Here is a 16,764-nt window from a genome sequence, read left to right as displayed (position 1 = left end):
GTTTTGACAAATGGCCAATGGCAGGACTGGTAGAGGATTGTTGGTGTAAACAGTCAGAAGCAGCACTATGCTATCATCTATTTTTTATGGTCATAACAAATGAACAGCAGAGCAGGAAGATGTGCTTTGGCTTCCCTCCTGCACCTGGGGAGAGGAAAGAATACTGCCCATAACATCAGACCAAGAGGAGGTGGGGAGTTGCAGAGTAGGGATAGCACTGGCACCTGCAAGAAGTCATGGTAGGGGCTTGTGTTGCACCTGCCAGACCACCAGAGCTGGAAGTGCCTTCCTCCTCTTACCCTGGCCAGATCTGTCCTAGCTCCACTGCCCATCACACCCCACTTGGCTGCCTCTGTGGGTTACTGTGTGCAGCAGTATTTACAGAATGAGGCTTGTACAGAATGGGAAGAATAGGCTGGGGCAGGAGGGCCGGTCCACAGTCCAACCACCTGCAGCACTGAGAAAGTGTAACCCTTCCTTTTTACCTCAAAAGCTTTTTGCCTCAGTCCTGCTTGACTCACATTTCTCTAGGAGCAGCATCAATTCTTGCATGGGCCTCTTACACATACTGTTTACTTTCCAGCCTGGTTAACCCCTAGGATTAGCTTCCTTACAGACACAATGAACAATGCAACTTCCTGGCTCTGAACAGGGCTTGATCTTACCCATGATTATTAAAAAGTATACTAATCATTGAACAAAACTACCTAGAAATTGCATGCAGCCTCCTAATTTGCTTCTGGTTTTACACTGCACTAATGAGAAACTCTAGTAAATTACTTGTCTTGATGTAGTTTTGCTCAGATGGAACAGCATCCAACTTTGAACCAACACTAGAAAAGGCCAACCAACTCAGTACACTGAAGTGGGGAGCTATAAGGTACCAGTAACTGTGTACAATTGTTGGATGGCTCCCTGTTTTCTTGAACAGTGCTGGTAAGATGGCAGACCTCCGAAAAATCCATGCCAGCACCTTTAGCTTGTCCTAGATCTGGCAATGTAATCCCTCAGCTTTTCTGGCCTGAGCCTTGAGCAATACAAAGCCTACTGAACCCCAAGCTTGCTTTATAACAACAGTTTAGTTTTGCTTTACACAAAACTGCAGAGGAACTTGTCAATTATAAAACAGCAGCCAATTCTGATACTTAATAAAGTATCAGAAGGACAAGGACAGCTGTAGAAAACAAAAATGTGAGTAGGTCTACGCTTACATGTTCAATTTATTGGTCCTATGTTTAACCTCCCTAAGGAAAAAAAACCCAACAAATTAAACAGCTTGTACTGCATAGCACAAGCCTCTAATCTCTACAAGTCTCAAGTGAAAGACAATTTCAGAAGCTTGACTTACTAAATGAAACAAGTTTATATATAAAACCAAATAAAACCACCACTGAAGTAAGTCGTACTATCATCTTAATGTTTCCAAAATGCTGCAACATTTTGCACATAAAAGCACTATAAAATTAACAGGACAGAAACTAGAGGCTTTGGCCCACATGGATAGGGGATTTGTAGTAGCTATAAGCCCACTGAAAAGCAGAAGAGATGTTTGCAGCTGTGGTAAGAGGTTTATAGCAACATTCCTCCTAAAATTATCTACAACAGAACACTAATTACATTTAACCAAGTCATTAAAACCCGCTGAATAAAGATAGTTCCTGTTTTAGAAATACTGTTTCAAGTTCTTCATATCTGACAACAGAACATTTTTTGAACCACAGACTTTTTTTCCTAATAAACCACATTGTATTAGCTGCCTTGTAGGATTGATATAACATATACAAATGTATGACACCAGAAATAGTTGTTACAACCCTGAATTTAAAAAATAAAAACACTCAAGCACACAAAACCCCTTCCAGTGGTCTGCTCCTTTAAAATGCGTATTTAAGTATAAATCTCTCATTCTTCCTTAATTAAGATCTGATTTTTGTAAACCCACAAATAATTATTTCTGTACGTGTACCACCGTATCTTCATGTTCTTACTGCAGCAGCTTTATTAGGTACTTTCATAATTCTGCATTCTTTCTGAATACTAAAATACCTAGACCTGGGAGCGCTCTTTTGGATTATGTTCACAAACAGATTTTAAAACATCTCTTTAAACCCCAAGTGGAACTTGCTTCCACTTTCAGAAACCAAAATACCCTCTCAGAGACACATTAAGCCCATTCTTACAGCAGTATTTCCAATGCTACACAAAAGCTTAAGGGCTCACTCATAAACAGCTGTCAACAGAGGGGTACAACGTATGTAGCAGGACACCACTGGCAATGCCGAAGTTGAAGACCTTTAAAGATATGCAATAAAAAGGGACAACACTGTGTCATGGATAAGAGATTCTTGATTTAGGATTAAATATATTTTGGAACGCAACAGCATTTATAGCAAACTTTTTTTCAATAGTTTAAAAAGTGTATGGAAATTTTCATGAACAAAGAGTTACGCAACGGAAAATACCTTCCTCTTCCTCCATTAAATGCATTTACCACAGTAGTCAGTTTTAAAATGCGTGGGTATTTTTGAATTTCTTGCATACATACTTAGAATTTCCATATTTAAGAAGCTATAGTCCTGAGCAGTTCATGAAAAGGCATTATTTAAACTACCTAGTTACAGGACATTTGTATGATTGATAACAAGCACAGAACAATTTATAGACTTTAAACATTTAATGTGCCTTTTCATTAAGGAAGGCAAGTGATAACTAGGCCTGCTTAACACTGTGTCAATTTAGTACCATGTACTTCAATCTGCACTAGAAAGACACACACAAAACATTTTTGTGAAGTGTATTTTGTTACAATAAACCGAGCTTGTGCTCCATCATCATGTGTGGTTCTCCCATAACCTCACTCTGGGAAGGATCTGGAAAAAGAAAAGTTGACAGTATGAGGCCTTTACCAAGCTACAAAGACCAACAACAATTAATGACGGTGAACATTTTTTTTCATTATAATGCTTAGTGCAACAGTTACTTGATTGATTTTTGACAGTGTTACAGAGTGTAGATCTGTAACTCAGAAGTCTCTATCCAAAGCACTGATCAGAGAACAAACACATACATTGTGGAACAGCTTGTCATAAGGACACACACATTTCAAGTAAAACCAACCAGTTTTACGTAAGCACATACTCCTACTGCCTGAATCTCAAAGGGATTACACTACAAGTTTAGTGTTTGAGAAAACTCAAGTCTGACTGAACGTTTTTTCCATTGTTGGCCTACACCTCTTTCCAATACAACTTCCCTGCACAATAGGACCTCACAGTTCTCCCTTCTGTTAGCTGGGACATACTCCTGGTTTCTCTTCTCCACCCAACTGCCTAGTTTCACAGAAATTCTACATCTGTAAGTCTCTCTGAGATTTCCTCCATTCTGTACAGTATAATTGACATTAGCCACTGTACTCAAAGGCTACCAAGGAATGTGCAGAAGACACAAGAGAGACCAATACTGACAGTATGAATTTCTTTTCCATACAAAAAAATTTAAAAAAAACCAACCAAACAAACAAAGAAAATGAAGAAACAAACCCAGGGCCAGAACACAGGTTGTGACTGGGAGAAGTACTTCTTTATGGGTATATCAATCATGTCTTCCTTCCATAAATAAGACATATTAATGCCTCAGATTCCTCCAGAGACAACAAAAATATCTAATCCACTTCCACCTGATAAATATAGCCTTCTCAAAAACACTTGTGACCCACTCACTCCTCAGCACTCCATAAAAAACTAACAGCTTGTTGTGAGCAACGGTAAATAACCAAATTTCTACAAATTATGTTCAGCATTGCTCTACCCCCATAGAACCACAAAAGCCCAAGATTCCTTCCCTTGGTCCCTGCATACCCATCTCAGAAAATAACCCCAGATTTACACCATGTCTCTAGATTCAGATTTGTTCCTCCATTATTTCCAGCTTTGTATCTCCCCACCTATTGCCATTCTCCAATCCCACTTCCATGATACTCTCTGCCTCCAAGTCCTAACTACAGCTAGAAATATTTTGCTCAAAAGCCGTTTTTCCAGGTTTATTCTATTCCACCCATACTAAAAGTCAGCAGACCACTGCACAAGTGCAGCCTGTTCAGCTCATTTGAGGAAGCCTTTCCCCTGCTGAGTGTCTGTTTAATTAGTTCTGTATCTCTTCTCTAACACCTCTTCTTAATTACAGAACTTAAAAAATTTTGCAACCTCTGCTTGTCAAAATCTGCACAAGTACTTCAAAAGTTTCTGAGGAAAGAGCATGTATAATCTACTCCTTTAGGAACCCAGCCTACAAGCAAATACTGTCTTGCTCAGTATTTCAGAGTAATTGCCACATAACTTACAGCTGAACCACATTTATTTCTCCTTCCCCAGTGCTTCTTTGCTTTTAGGATTTAATTTTGTTCTTTGTATTTTGGGAGTTTAATTCTCTTGTTCAGTAGAGGCAAAGAACTTCACAGCTCCCAAATTTTACCTTTAATTGTTTCCATAACACTAAAGCCAGAATGTATTTACCATTAAGGATATCCTCAAAACCAATGCATTCATCATTTCCCCTCAAAATATCCATTGCCATGTTTGAGCTGTGAAGAAATGGGAGACGCTGGACCTGTAAAAAGAGTTCAAGCAAGAGTTCAAGTTTCTGCGAGTCTGAAATTGAAAGGGTTCATATTTGGATTTCTCAGTCTGGGAAAAGTCAACAGGCAGAAAAAACAACACTGAAATAAGAGAACTACTGGCACACAAAGACACACAAATACCATCTTCCTTTGGTTATCTAATTGAAAAGAATACCCTTCAAATAGATTTTTAGCTTTCACTGTGGTGTAGCTACTACAGCAAATACTACACTTCAAAAAAATAAAGAAGTACTTACTTTCTCCTCTGTAAAGCTCCTCTCACATAAAGCTGAGGAGCTTCACTGCAAACCTCCACACCCTGAGGTCAGTACTGGGCGATTGATGTATACTGCAGAGTTTGGAAACTACATTCTAAGCCTCCGACATCTCTGACACAAGTCAGGAATACAAGTGAAAGAGCTATATTGACTTTCACATTCAAATATAATCCCCCTTTTAACTAATCTAAATCATAATTATGTCTCTGATCTCAACCAATTCTTAAGCTTCAAGTCCAGTCCCAGTTACTTTCAACACTCTTCTGTACCCTTCACCCACAGTATTTCCAAAAAATTTTCAAGTGGCCCACACAGAATTCAGAGCATAAATATTCTGAGAATGCATTCAACGCTACAAGAGATACTTCTGTTAAACCACAAGAAAACTTGTATATCCAACACGAATCTGGTAGTGAAAAACCTTCTGATCACCATATTTCTCCCACCCATCTCCCAAAACCACTTCTGGAAGACCCACTAACAGGATATCCTCACCTCCCTCCCTCTCTGCAATGTGCTAATGTACATTAGGAAGAAGATTCCTCAAGACAGCACAGCTGAGACCAAGGGATGTTTTCGTAAGTCACATCCTGACTTTTACATCTTCAGGACCAGTAACTTCTGCGAAGCTTAATGCAGCTCACTATGGTTTAGTAGCACCTGATCACTCAAAGGGAGTACGAAATTGCTCTAACTCACTTGGAAAAGCTACTCTTAGTAGCTTGACTACTTTCAAGAAGACAAAAAAGTTTACTAGGACCAATGAGTTTTCTATGTTTCCCTTTCTCCAGCTACCCTCAATCCTAAGAGAAAAGAAGAAAAAGGAGACAGACTGAGCTTCTCAATTAAGAGTTAAAACCTTTGAACTTAACTCCCTGTAGACCTCCCTTGATCTTACAAGAAAGGCTGCGGAACAATAAGCACATAGCAAATTCTCTGTTTCAGGTTTCACATTACCTCTGTATCTACTCCCAAATCACTACCTGCTTCAGACCCCTAAGTCTCTTTTCCCTACAGGTGCAGAGATTCCTTCCCATGAAGGTCATACATTCTGCAGAGGAAAGTATTAATTTTAGGAATCAAGACTCAATTCCTCCTGCTTTTCTCTGAAGGCTTACAGGAAGCTAGTTCAGAGACTACAGCAGTTACCACTTCATCAAATAACTAATAAAACAACAGCAGCTAAAAGGCTTTAGCATATTGACTGTTCTAAAAATTAATAACTGCACTGTTTGGTTCACTGTTTTTAACAGCAGTTTCTTAATAGTGAAATAACTTCTTTTGGAAACATAAGTTTTCTCAACATCTCAACAAAGAAAGATGTGCCTCTGACAGCATGTTCCAAAATAAACATTTTTTCAAATGGCTTAAGTTACACCAGTTGGATAAAAATACCTACCTGTTTCACTGCTCTGAATTCCATCTGCAGCTTTAAAGGTGCATGGATTCCTTGAACATTTCTCAGTCTGGCAAAGTTGGTTTTATCTTGATTTAACTGGAACTGCCACAAACAATATTGGTTTTTATTTTAGAAAAAGTTACTTTCAAGTACAGCCATAGAAGAAATTTGTGACATCCTACTTAAAATAACCTACTTACTAAATTTGTATGTAAAAATTCATTAATACTATCAAAAATGTCTCAAGTGTAGAGGAAAGAAAGTGCTCCAGTAAGATTTGTTCTATGAAGCTGTAATTGGTTTTTGCTGGATTTTATTCCAAATTAATAGCAGCAATTTTATTTTGCTATTTTTTATAATCAGGACATGTAACACCACCAAGTGGTATAGTTTTGCACTACTTTACTACAATATTGTCTGGATGAACAGGAAGCTAAGTCCAGTTTAAAGATCACAAAAGCCAATTTGATGTCACTGTTAATCATCAAAAACTATTTGAAAACACTTGATATACTTCTTTTCTGATCAAGCAGGAAAACAGAGCACCACTTACACTCCTTATGATTGTGAAAAGCAAATGAAAACTCATTTTTACCAAATGCTCTCAAAGTGATCAGTAAGTCAAATAAAATCTATTTAGTAGAGGCTTTTTAAAGAATAAGTGGTCACTCATGCATACTGGAGTACAAAGTAGTAAGTTATACTTAATATCAAACCTAAGCATAAATAATCAAAAAAATACAAACCTCTAATTTTAAAATCTGTACTCCACCACCATGACAAAAGACTCTTAGTATGAGAACATCAACCCATTTATGAGAAGCGATCTCAAAAACCAACAGGAAAATACAAGTCAAAGGCATAACAAGCATTTTCTTTGTAACAACTGTACTGAAAGCTCTTCAAAAGTTAGCAGAAAATACTATTTATATGCCTCATCCTAACCGTATAATTCTGGTTACATTATTTTTCCGTTTCTTTTATTTTATAGAGATAAGGATTTTTGGATAGCAGAAACATTTGGTTTCTACCAATGCTACTTGGAATAACCTTTTTAACATTTTTAGCAGTAAAAACAACCATAACTATCTCAGGCTAAGCTACGTCTTTTCCCATTCAAATATACATGAAAATAATTCTTAAACTGGCCTTAAACTTACAGAAAATTTAACCACATGTGGGAGAAACAATTTAGAAGATTCACATACTTCTTAGGGGATAATGTGGCCTGTTTTATTTCTGTGCCTTTTTGTCTCTTCAGCATCTTTTAATTACGCAGGTTTTATATAGCAAAAGAGACTTATCAGAGTTTATAAAGAGTTAAAACTAAGTTACAGCAATCAGTTAAAAAAAATCAATTGACAAATAGCTCTGAAACATTTATAGTATTTATAAATAAGCTCATGAAGTTGGTGTCACAATAACATCATCCTGTTAATGCAAGGCAACACTAACACTGGCTAAAATTAAAACATATTAGACATGACAGCCAGACTTGTCACGATACTTAACCTAGCACTTTGGAACATTCTATCAAAATAATGTCTTTGCTTCAGGATAGTTTGATACATCGTATCTTCTGTGCTGACAAAACAGGCACCACAGACATTCAGTTCAACCAGCAAGTCCGGTCTCCTTCTACCTTTGACAGACCACTTCAGAATGTCCACAAGTGATGACTGAGCCAGACCAGATTGCAAACACTTAATGGCAAACTGCAGGTATAAAATGTCTAGATGGGATCAAGCAATGTATTGAAAAATAAATTTTCACAGGCTGTGTTCACAGGCTGAAAGTCTGAGAATAAAGATACATGGTAAATCTACAGACAAAATTGGAGGATCTGCCTTCCAGAGGTGACAGGTATGCCCCTGGCCTACCTATGGAGGCTGCACACACACTTTTAGATGACTAAACCTGACCACACACAAGTCCCTACTTGGAAGGCTGCTTATGCACTTGAACTGGAGAGATATAAAGTAAGAGATTAACAACATAGAGATTTGTCAACTATTGTTGAACATCTTCATTCTCTTAAGACCCTGCTCATTATTTGTTACTGCACAAAGCAGTCCAGATAACCACATTGTAATTTACACTTTGTAATTAGTTAACTGTGAAGATGGCTACATTTGATGTTAAACTTACATTCTTTTCTGTCAGCTCCAGTGGGTGGCTGGGCAACAATTCATTTTTCACACTTGTAAAGCTAGAAGAATAAGTAGAAAAGACATTAACTTCAAATTAATTGGGATATAGTTTTTTAAATTGCATTTCAATTTAAAAATTGTATCTGAGATACAAACACCAGCCCACAGAGAGACACAAGTAGCAAAGTCTGAACCACAGAAAAAAAAGATTAATAGTGAAGCAGCAACTAAAACCTCTAACTACAGCACTACCAGAAGAAAGTTTCAGACATCCTTTATGCTTGACAAAATAGAATGTGTTTTTCTTTCGTGATTCCTTTCAGAAAGAGATGAAAATATTAATAAATGAAAACATTACATGTTTAATTATGCCCAAGCTACACTGTATCGTATTTTGAAGTCTCCAAGCTTTCGCAATGGAATACTGTACATACCTTCCCCCCCTAATGCCAGCTGTATGGCATTTTAAATTCCATGAACTTATTTTGGATTCACTACCCAAGACAGAGACCTAAGTTTTGAACTCAGGTAAAAATGGCAAACTCCAAACTATTTTTATTATATTACTTTTGAGTTTTGTCCCAATGCTAAAATTAACCATTTCCCACACTGTTATGACACACTTACATAAACGTATATTAAAACTATCAGATGTTTCACAATTATCAATACTTTGCTGTTTCTTTTCCGAAGAACAGTAAAAGAGGTAAAAGCCTGTTTGTAACACACCCTCCAAGAAACTTCTGTAAAAAGCCAACCTTTAGCATTTACCGAAGTTCAACACTGTCTGTGACACAATTCAGCAAGCAAAAGTAAAGCGTACCCTCTGCGCAGAAGATCATGACCTTCAAATAGCCCTGAGGCTGCAACGTCTGTAAATGAGATACTATCCTTCAACAGAGAAGCAGTGCCTCTGGAATTCTGGAACAAAAAGAAAAAAAAAAAAAGAAAAAAAGACGGGAGGATTACTTCAACAGAACCAGGCCACTTTTGTATGGGCCACCAGGCCAGGCAAATGAAAGGAAGTGCTCAAAGTCTCCTTAAAATACTCCTGGACAAGCCCTAGACTTTAGGAGTTTCTTTAAAATAGAGACGAGACAAAAACACAAACAAACACCCCAAAACATAAACCCCACACTAATATAGAATTCTTTCAGAGAGTCTGACTAAAACTAAAGGTACTGACAACATTTTTGGATCTCGTTGACCCAGATCAAGTTAAACTCACACTATACCCCCTGTTTGTTCCCACCCTGGTCTACAGGGATGGAAAGGAAAGAGGCAAGTCCTGACAGCTGACAGGACAGAAAGGAGCATTCTTTCATTTACTGCAATACTGACACAATTAAGATCAAATCGAATTTAGCCATGGTTTGAGGCTGCCATAAAGAGGAGAAGGTGTATTCAAGCAGTCTAGTATGCCACTTATCTGAAAGAACAAAGGAAAATAATAACTTGTAGTGAATCACCAGAAATCCACAGACTTACTAAGTACTATTTACTAGTAAACTAGGCCACTAATTTCACTCTAACCTAACCGATTTTACTGAAGTGATTTTAGGATTGCTCATAAAAATTGCTCCACCAGTAGGGCAATGTCTAATAAACAGCAGAAGGTGACAGGAATAATCTCTGGAAGGTGACAGTGACGAGCATTTCAGTGCAAGGGTTTCCTCCAGCAGCACTGTCAGATCCAACAGAAAGCTCATGCTTACAGTTAAGATCTTTTGTACCAACATGTGAGCTTTCAGTAACATAAGAGCTATAAGACAGCCCTCCTGTAGTTACATGCGTATAAAGCATCTACCAGTTTACACACTCAGAACTGACCAGACCCTTGTGAGACTGCTGTAAATGAAAGGATTAAAGAGATATGATACCTGGGGGACGTGACAAGAGGGAAGATCAAAGTTAAAGTCACGGAGAAAACCACGGAACACTCCCCAAAAGCAGCACTCTCGAGTCACACCAGTGCCCGGCCCGTCTGAGGCGGTCCTAGCACCGCTGCCCCCCGCGGAGGGCTGAGGCGTGACCTCCCTCCCGGAGAGCTGCGCCGCACGAAGCCGCAGGCTGCGGGAGGCTGGGCTCCCCGTCCCGCCCCGCTCCCAGGGAAGGGCTTTAACCACAGCCGCCACGCACCCTTCGCGCCCATGAGGAAGCCCGCCATGGCCGCACCGGACCCCCGTGACTCAGCGCGGTCCCGCCGCCCCCGGGGACACCGAGAGGGTGAGGGGAGGGGGGGGCTAGCAGAGGTGGCGGGGTGGGAGGCCTAGTCCGAGCCAGTCCGGCGCAAGGACACCCCTGCCCGCCCGCCCAGCTCCGCCGCCGCCCGCACTCACCATCTTGAGCCCCCACCGCGCGCAGCCACTTCCGCCGCCGCCGCCCGCTCACTTCCGCCCCTCCCCGCCCCGCGTCAGCCGTGAGGGGGCGGGGCCGCGCTGGGGGCGGGAGCGGGTGCGCTGAGGGGGCGGGGGCTGATGGCGGCTGCCCCTCCCTGCCCTCAGGGCGGTGTGAGAGGTGAGGGGGTCATGTCCCGGCCTGTCCCTTCCTTGGCCGTGGCTTCCGTGCTCGCAGGGCTGTTTCTTGTAGGCCGAACGCAGCGTTCACAGAAGCACAGAATCGGTTAGGTTGGAAAAGACCTATGAGAGCAGCGAGTCCAACCTATGACCAAACACTGCCATGCCAACGGCATCATGGTACTGAGTGCCACATCCGGTCCTTCCTTAGGCACTTCCAGAGACGGTGACTCCACCACCTCCCTCGGCAGCCCATTCCAATGTTAAATCACCCTTTCTGTGAAGAAATGCTTCCTCATGTCCAACCTGAACCTCTCCTGACAAAACTTGAGACGATTTCCTCTTGTCCTGTCTCTTGTTATCTGGGAGAAGAGGCCAACCTTGCCTGGCTGCATCCTCCTTTAAGGCAGTTGCAGAGAGCAGTGAGGTCACCCCTGAACCTCCTCTTCTCCAGGCTAAAACTCCAGGCCGTTCTCACATGCCACCAAAGCCCAGCTGTCTCAGTGCCACCGTGGCCCCAAGCAGGAGCTGGAATTGACTAATACCTTCCCATAGCGGACCAAGGCAGCCATGTCTGTGGTGTCTGGTGTGGGGAGCTTTTCTTGGTCAAACCCATCCTGTCCTGCTCAGCTACAGGCAGCAAAAGCTGCTCGGGTGACACCAACAGCATCACAGTGCTGACAGCCTGAGGTGGTGAAACCAGGCAGTGATGCTTCCAGTGGTAAACACGGCCTCAAGCTCTGGGCTGGCCATGGAACCCTCCTGGGCATCGCTCTGCAAACAGGAGGTGTCAGCATGAACTGTCCTGGCAGGGGCCTCAGGCAGCCCTCAGGCCTTGTCCTCAGTGACCAACAGGCCGCAGCAGGTTAATCTTCCTGAGTTTTGAGAATGGTGGATAAACGCTGCTGTGTTAGTAGGCAGGTACTAACAGCCACAGTATCTGCATGATAACAGAATTAGTATTAGCTTGCACTTAAAGAACTTTGAAAGATTTTCTGTGAATCACGAGAGAGTTTTCCACATATTTCGATGCATAGCTCCACATGTGTATCTGGGATATCTATTTTATATGTTTCTTCTGAGACCTGTAGCTCATTCAAACCTTTAACCTTTTAATTTGGGTCACCCTTAGTAACCTAAATTGAGCTGCTGTTGCAAATTTTATATGTGGCAATTAAACACCATCTCTCTCTCACACACACACATGCACATACACACACAGAGGCAGTATTTAAGTAGGAATTTTATATATGTTTTAATGGTACTCAGATTTGAAAAAAAAAAAAAAGACTGAAAAATTAATACACTTTATAATCAATTTTCCTCTTTCTTGTGCAAAATCTATCCACCTCTTAAACCGCTCCCTACCCCCGCATTCTCAACCCAAGTTCTGGCCCTTTGTATTCAGGTCTTAGGTTTAAAGCAAAAACTTCAAAAGATTGAGAATGGAGGACTGGAGTTTTTAAAAGAATTTTTAGGAAAATGAGTACCACAAAGGTTTCTCTGATCTTATAATTATAATGGGTACTTGGTTATTGTGGTGCTGGATTCATTATTATAGAATAGATGTGAATACAAAAAACAAATCAAGTTCCTGTTTAACTGCAGCTTACAGAAAGCTAGGTTTTGTCACTAAATGTATTTATTTATTGACTGAGTTTGTTGATCAGGATATGACTGTAGAGATGAAACATCTAACTTTCAAAGTCATTCTTGCAGGACGCAGACAGGATGCAATCACTCCATGTACATTTTTGACATCACTGTGATCCAGTCTAGGCTGCATAACATAAAAGGACATACATTGCAAGAAAGAACTGGTTTTCCTTTAGAGGCTTTCACACTAGGGAAAACTTCCAGACATAAACACAAATCACACACTTATTTTTCTCATCAGATTACCAAGTATTTCAAATTGGAGCGAGGCTTGATTTCTTTCACAACCAACTTTGCTTTAATGATCTTGCAGTGAGCATCTCAACAGTGAGTGATTGGGTGCCTCTCTGCAGCCCTGCTGCAAGTAAACAGGAGTTACATGAGCAATTGTCAGGCTGGCCAAACGTGTGATCAGAAGTGAGAGCCCATGGTGAGCGATGAGCACTTTGACCGCTCAGAAGCAGTGGGTATGGCTGCTCAGCGTGTTGCAGGTGATTTCAAGGCTGCCACCAGCAGCGGGGTCACCAAAGTGCAGACAGGAGCCCACAGGCCCTGCACCAGGCACAGCAGCCCCGGCACACAGTGCCCTGTGTGCTGAAGCCTCCCTGCTGGGGAGCGGTGCTGGCTGCAGGGCTGGATGCTCTGCCTCAAGGCATCTCCCTGGCAGATGGTAACGTGATAGAAAGTGAGATGCAGTGACTGCAATTGCTAAAGGGGCCTTCTTGTCTGGGGACACTCTTTTAAGAGGATGTGGACATGTTAAAATTAGTGTGAAAGTACCTATGGCTTCTCAAAATTGGTTACTTCCATAAAGTTAGGATGTTGAATTTCACGTTGCCTTTAAAGATAAACTCCAAAATTTTTTTTTTTTGAGAATTTTTTTTCATCACTTTGTGTAGAAGAGGTCTGAAATATATGACTGTTTCAAGTATTTTTTGGATATTTTTTACCACAGCATTTTTGGAATGTCAAATCTGATCTTTTTGGTTTAGCTACAGGACTTCACTGAAGATTCGAGCTATTCTTAGACTATGGATACTTTTATCTTTTAGAAATGAGGGAAGTGTTTCCTCTTTTTTTAAAAAATGGTAGTGTTCCAATGGTCTTTTATCAGTTAAATTGGTATTAAAAACCAAAAAACCTCAGTAAACAAAGTTTAGACAGCCTGACCTAAAGCAAATTCTGGTTCCAGTTACTTAGCTTTCTTTTGCCTGGATCCCAGCGTGGCATAATTTTGTGGAAGGTCTGTACATTTCCCACTGAAGCCTCCGGAAGAAAGGTGGATTCAAAAATTGTCACACAGAGGCACAACATTAGCTCAAAACCTGCTTTAACATAGCAGTAGAGTTCCCAGAAGAGACCTACCTAACCCTAACCCCAACCCTAAAGATTTTTGTGGGTGGGGCAAAGGCTGCTGCATACCAGCCTCCTCTACCTGTGGAAGAGGGGACCTGCAGAAGCCAGTTCTCTTCTGGGAACTCTACTGCTATATTAAAGCATATTTTGAGCTCATATGTCCTGATTTTCCGCTAAATTAGGTTGTACTTTTTACCTCTCCCATTCCCAGAGCTTTGTTGTGTGTAAGGGTTGAAAGATGGAAATAACTATTGATTTACAACGTCACTCCTACTTAATAGTAGCAAAAGGAGTATGTTCTCCAAGGAATTTGTCTTTATATCCATGTTTTTTAATATTGATGCAGCTTTGCCACTTTTCAAAATATAATTCCTTTGACATATCAGTGTCAGCAATCTGTTCTGACTACGTGAACCTCTATCAGAAGAAAACCTTTATCCTGTGGGACTGGGAAACTCTTTCACTGGTTTCTGTCAACAGCCAGTTATAATTTGTTAAAGTGAAAGTACTTTTTATTTGTTTTTAATCAAATCAAATAAACACATTTTCTTTGATCTTTAAGAACTCCTTTCTTGTTAACTTGCTTTATACTTTTATGTTTTGGATTCATTGTAAATCTAATTATTTAAAAAGTTATTTTGTTTTACATTATTAAACCTTTTCTGAATTTAAGATAAACAGGGGCATGTTTTGTTAAAGATTAAAAATAAATTTCACACAAAACTGCAAAACGTAGCAAAGATAATAACGTGTAGGCGTCAGAGTGTTCCAAAACAAGACTCTCTAGGGGCTCTTCTGAACACAGGCTTCGTTAAAACCATGTTCTGAAAGGGCTCAGGAAACCCCTGTCTCTAACCCACCCTTTCCTGAAGCTGGTGAAAGTATTTAGAAAAAAGTTACTGTTGCAGGGAGACAAAAAAAAAAAAAAGAAAAAGAAAATCCCACGTATTGCTGAAGGAGATTGTTTTTTCCTGTTTGTTTATCAGCAAAATCTACAATTTGTAGGAATTTGTAGGATCTTCTTTAGTCAAAACTTTCCCATCCTCATGGTTCAAAAGCAGCAAGCAGTCCAATAGGTGACCAGAAAGACAACATTGGGATCTCTATGTGAATGTAGATTTTTTAACATGCTGTAGCATCTAGGCATCTCGTGGGGAAATAATACTAACAATCCCTCATTTCGTTATTTAATTTATAAGTCATCAGTGAAATTTAAGTGAAAAGATAATGTATCTGTAAAGGTGTGTTCAGTTCCTTTTTTGGTAAGTCAGACAAGGGAAGCCAGCTGTTTTTTTAATCCAAGTAATGTGCTTGGATTAAAAAAGGAGTCCTTGTTCTGTAGAAGTGATGACTTATTTTGTAGCTCGTCAGTGCTTCTGTAAGTCTAGGAGTACTTTATTTGTACTAATCCGTTGTTTGTACTCTGTGAATCTGGGCTTCCCTGCGCTCTTTGTGCAGACTCAGAAAAGCAGGATGCTGCACTGGGAGAGCCGGTCACTAGGGGATGCTCAGTACCCAAACACCCCGCGCCTGCCTCCCTCAGCGCTTGCCAGCCGCCTCTGCTCAGACTCGCTCAGATGCTCCTGGCTGGGTTTGAGTACTTTTTCACTCGCAGTGCTGTGAGAATTATGACAAAACAAGGTCAAAAGATAAAAAGCAAGTATGTGCAACAGCTGAAGCTATATGGGCAATACTTGACAGAATGCTGGTAGGCTTATTTCCCAGTTAATGGATTGATAACTATTTTCAGTAAGCTCTGTTACCTCCCTGTGACAATATTAAACCCTTCAGCCTGAGTCCAGCGTTTAACCAAGCCAGTGTTCACGTAGTCAGGACCTCACTGCTGAGGTCTGAAACCAGGTCCCTCATGAGAATTCAAAGGAAAATATTTTTGTCTTTCCCCTTAATCTGGAGTGATTTGTCTCCCAGAAGCACACCCCCTCTGAACATATAGGTGAGACTGAGAGCACATTTCCTGCGAGAGTGTCTTCCTATGGGAAACCTTGAATTTAATTAATGGTAGTCACAGCTGAAAGAATTGAATGGAACGTTACTTCCTAGTCCTGCTACTGTGCAGGAAAAAAAATCACACAAGAGTTTGCCAAAATGCCTAGCAGCAAAAGGGGACTCTGAGACTGCTCTGACTCATAGCTATATCCATTAAGCAGCTAAATAATCAGAAGTCACCTTAATTTCCTCCTCTGGCTGAATACAATAAATGAACCCATGATCACCAAACTGAAAATTTGGCATTCTGCACAGAAAACAGGCATTTTCAGCAAAAATATATGCATCAGTAAGAATATTTTTTCTTTTGCCTCTAAGAAGCTGTCAATCAAAAATTTTCTCCATGTGCGTTTTCTGTTATTTTAAAAATGAAATTGTGACAAAGTTTCTGATCCAGCCACAATGTGCTACTTAAGAATTAGGCACATGGATATCATGGTGGCGTCTGGCTTAAAAATAGTTAAGGCTTGAATCTTCAAAGGCAATTATGTGTTGAACTCCTCAGGATGTGAGCCAGCCAGTGCCTAGGTTTAGCCAGCAAAATCAGAAGTAGGTCTAGAGCTTCTCAAACATTGGCCAGGCTTGGGTTTAGGTTCAAATCTGATGACTCATTTCTGAGAAAACTACAGTTTGCTTGCTTGTAGGGAGACAGAGGTCATAGCTTACAGTAAGCTCACATGCAAGCCCTGACACCCATAGAGGGCTTGCTCGACTTACAGAGGGTTCCACACAAGTGCAGTGATCCCACAGACTGGAGACTGGAGTTCACTGAGGGAGCAAAATACAA

At 40.6% G+C, this 16,764-nt stretch overlaps 1 protein-coding gene across 1 annotated transcript; it reads right to left on the bottom strand.

The window, feature by feature from the left end:
• Window positions 1–1,339: 1,339 nt before the first annotated feature.
• On the bottom strand, window positions 1,340–10,861 carry POMP (proteasome maturation protein). The gene is made up of 6 exons (XM_032099511.1): window positions 10,782–10,861; window positions 9,266–9,363; window positions 8,441–8,501; window positions 6,293–6,394; window positions 4,512–4,605; window positions 1,340–2,870 (listed from the first exon to the last, which is right to left on the bottom strand). Exons 1-6 carry the CDS (start codon window positions 10,782–10,784, stop codon window positions 2,803–2,805), a joined length of 426 nt encoding a protein of 141 aa, XP_031955402.1. The 5' UTR covers window positions 10,785–10,861; the 3' UTR covers window positions 1,340–2,802.
• Window positions 10,862–16,764: the final 5,903 nt, after the last annotated feature.

This window comes from Corvus moneduloides, chromosome 2 (assembly GCF_009650955.1).
Source record: "Corvus moneduloides isolate bCorMon1 chromosome 2, bCorMon1.pri, whole genome shotgun sequence".
NCBI lineage: Eukaryota > Metazoa > Chordata > Aves > Passeriformes > Corvidae > Corvus > Corvus moneduloides.
This window is presented reverse-complemented; position numbering and strand designations above follow the sequence as displayed.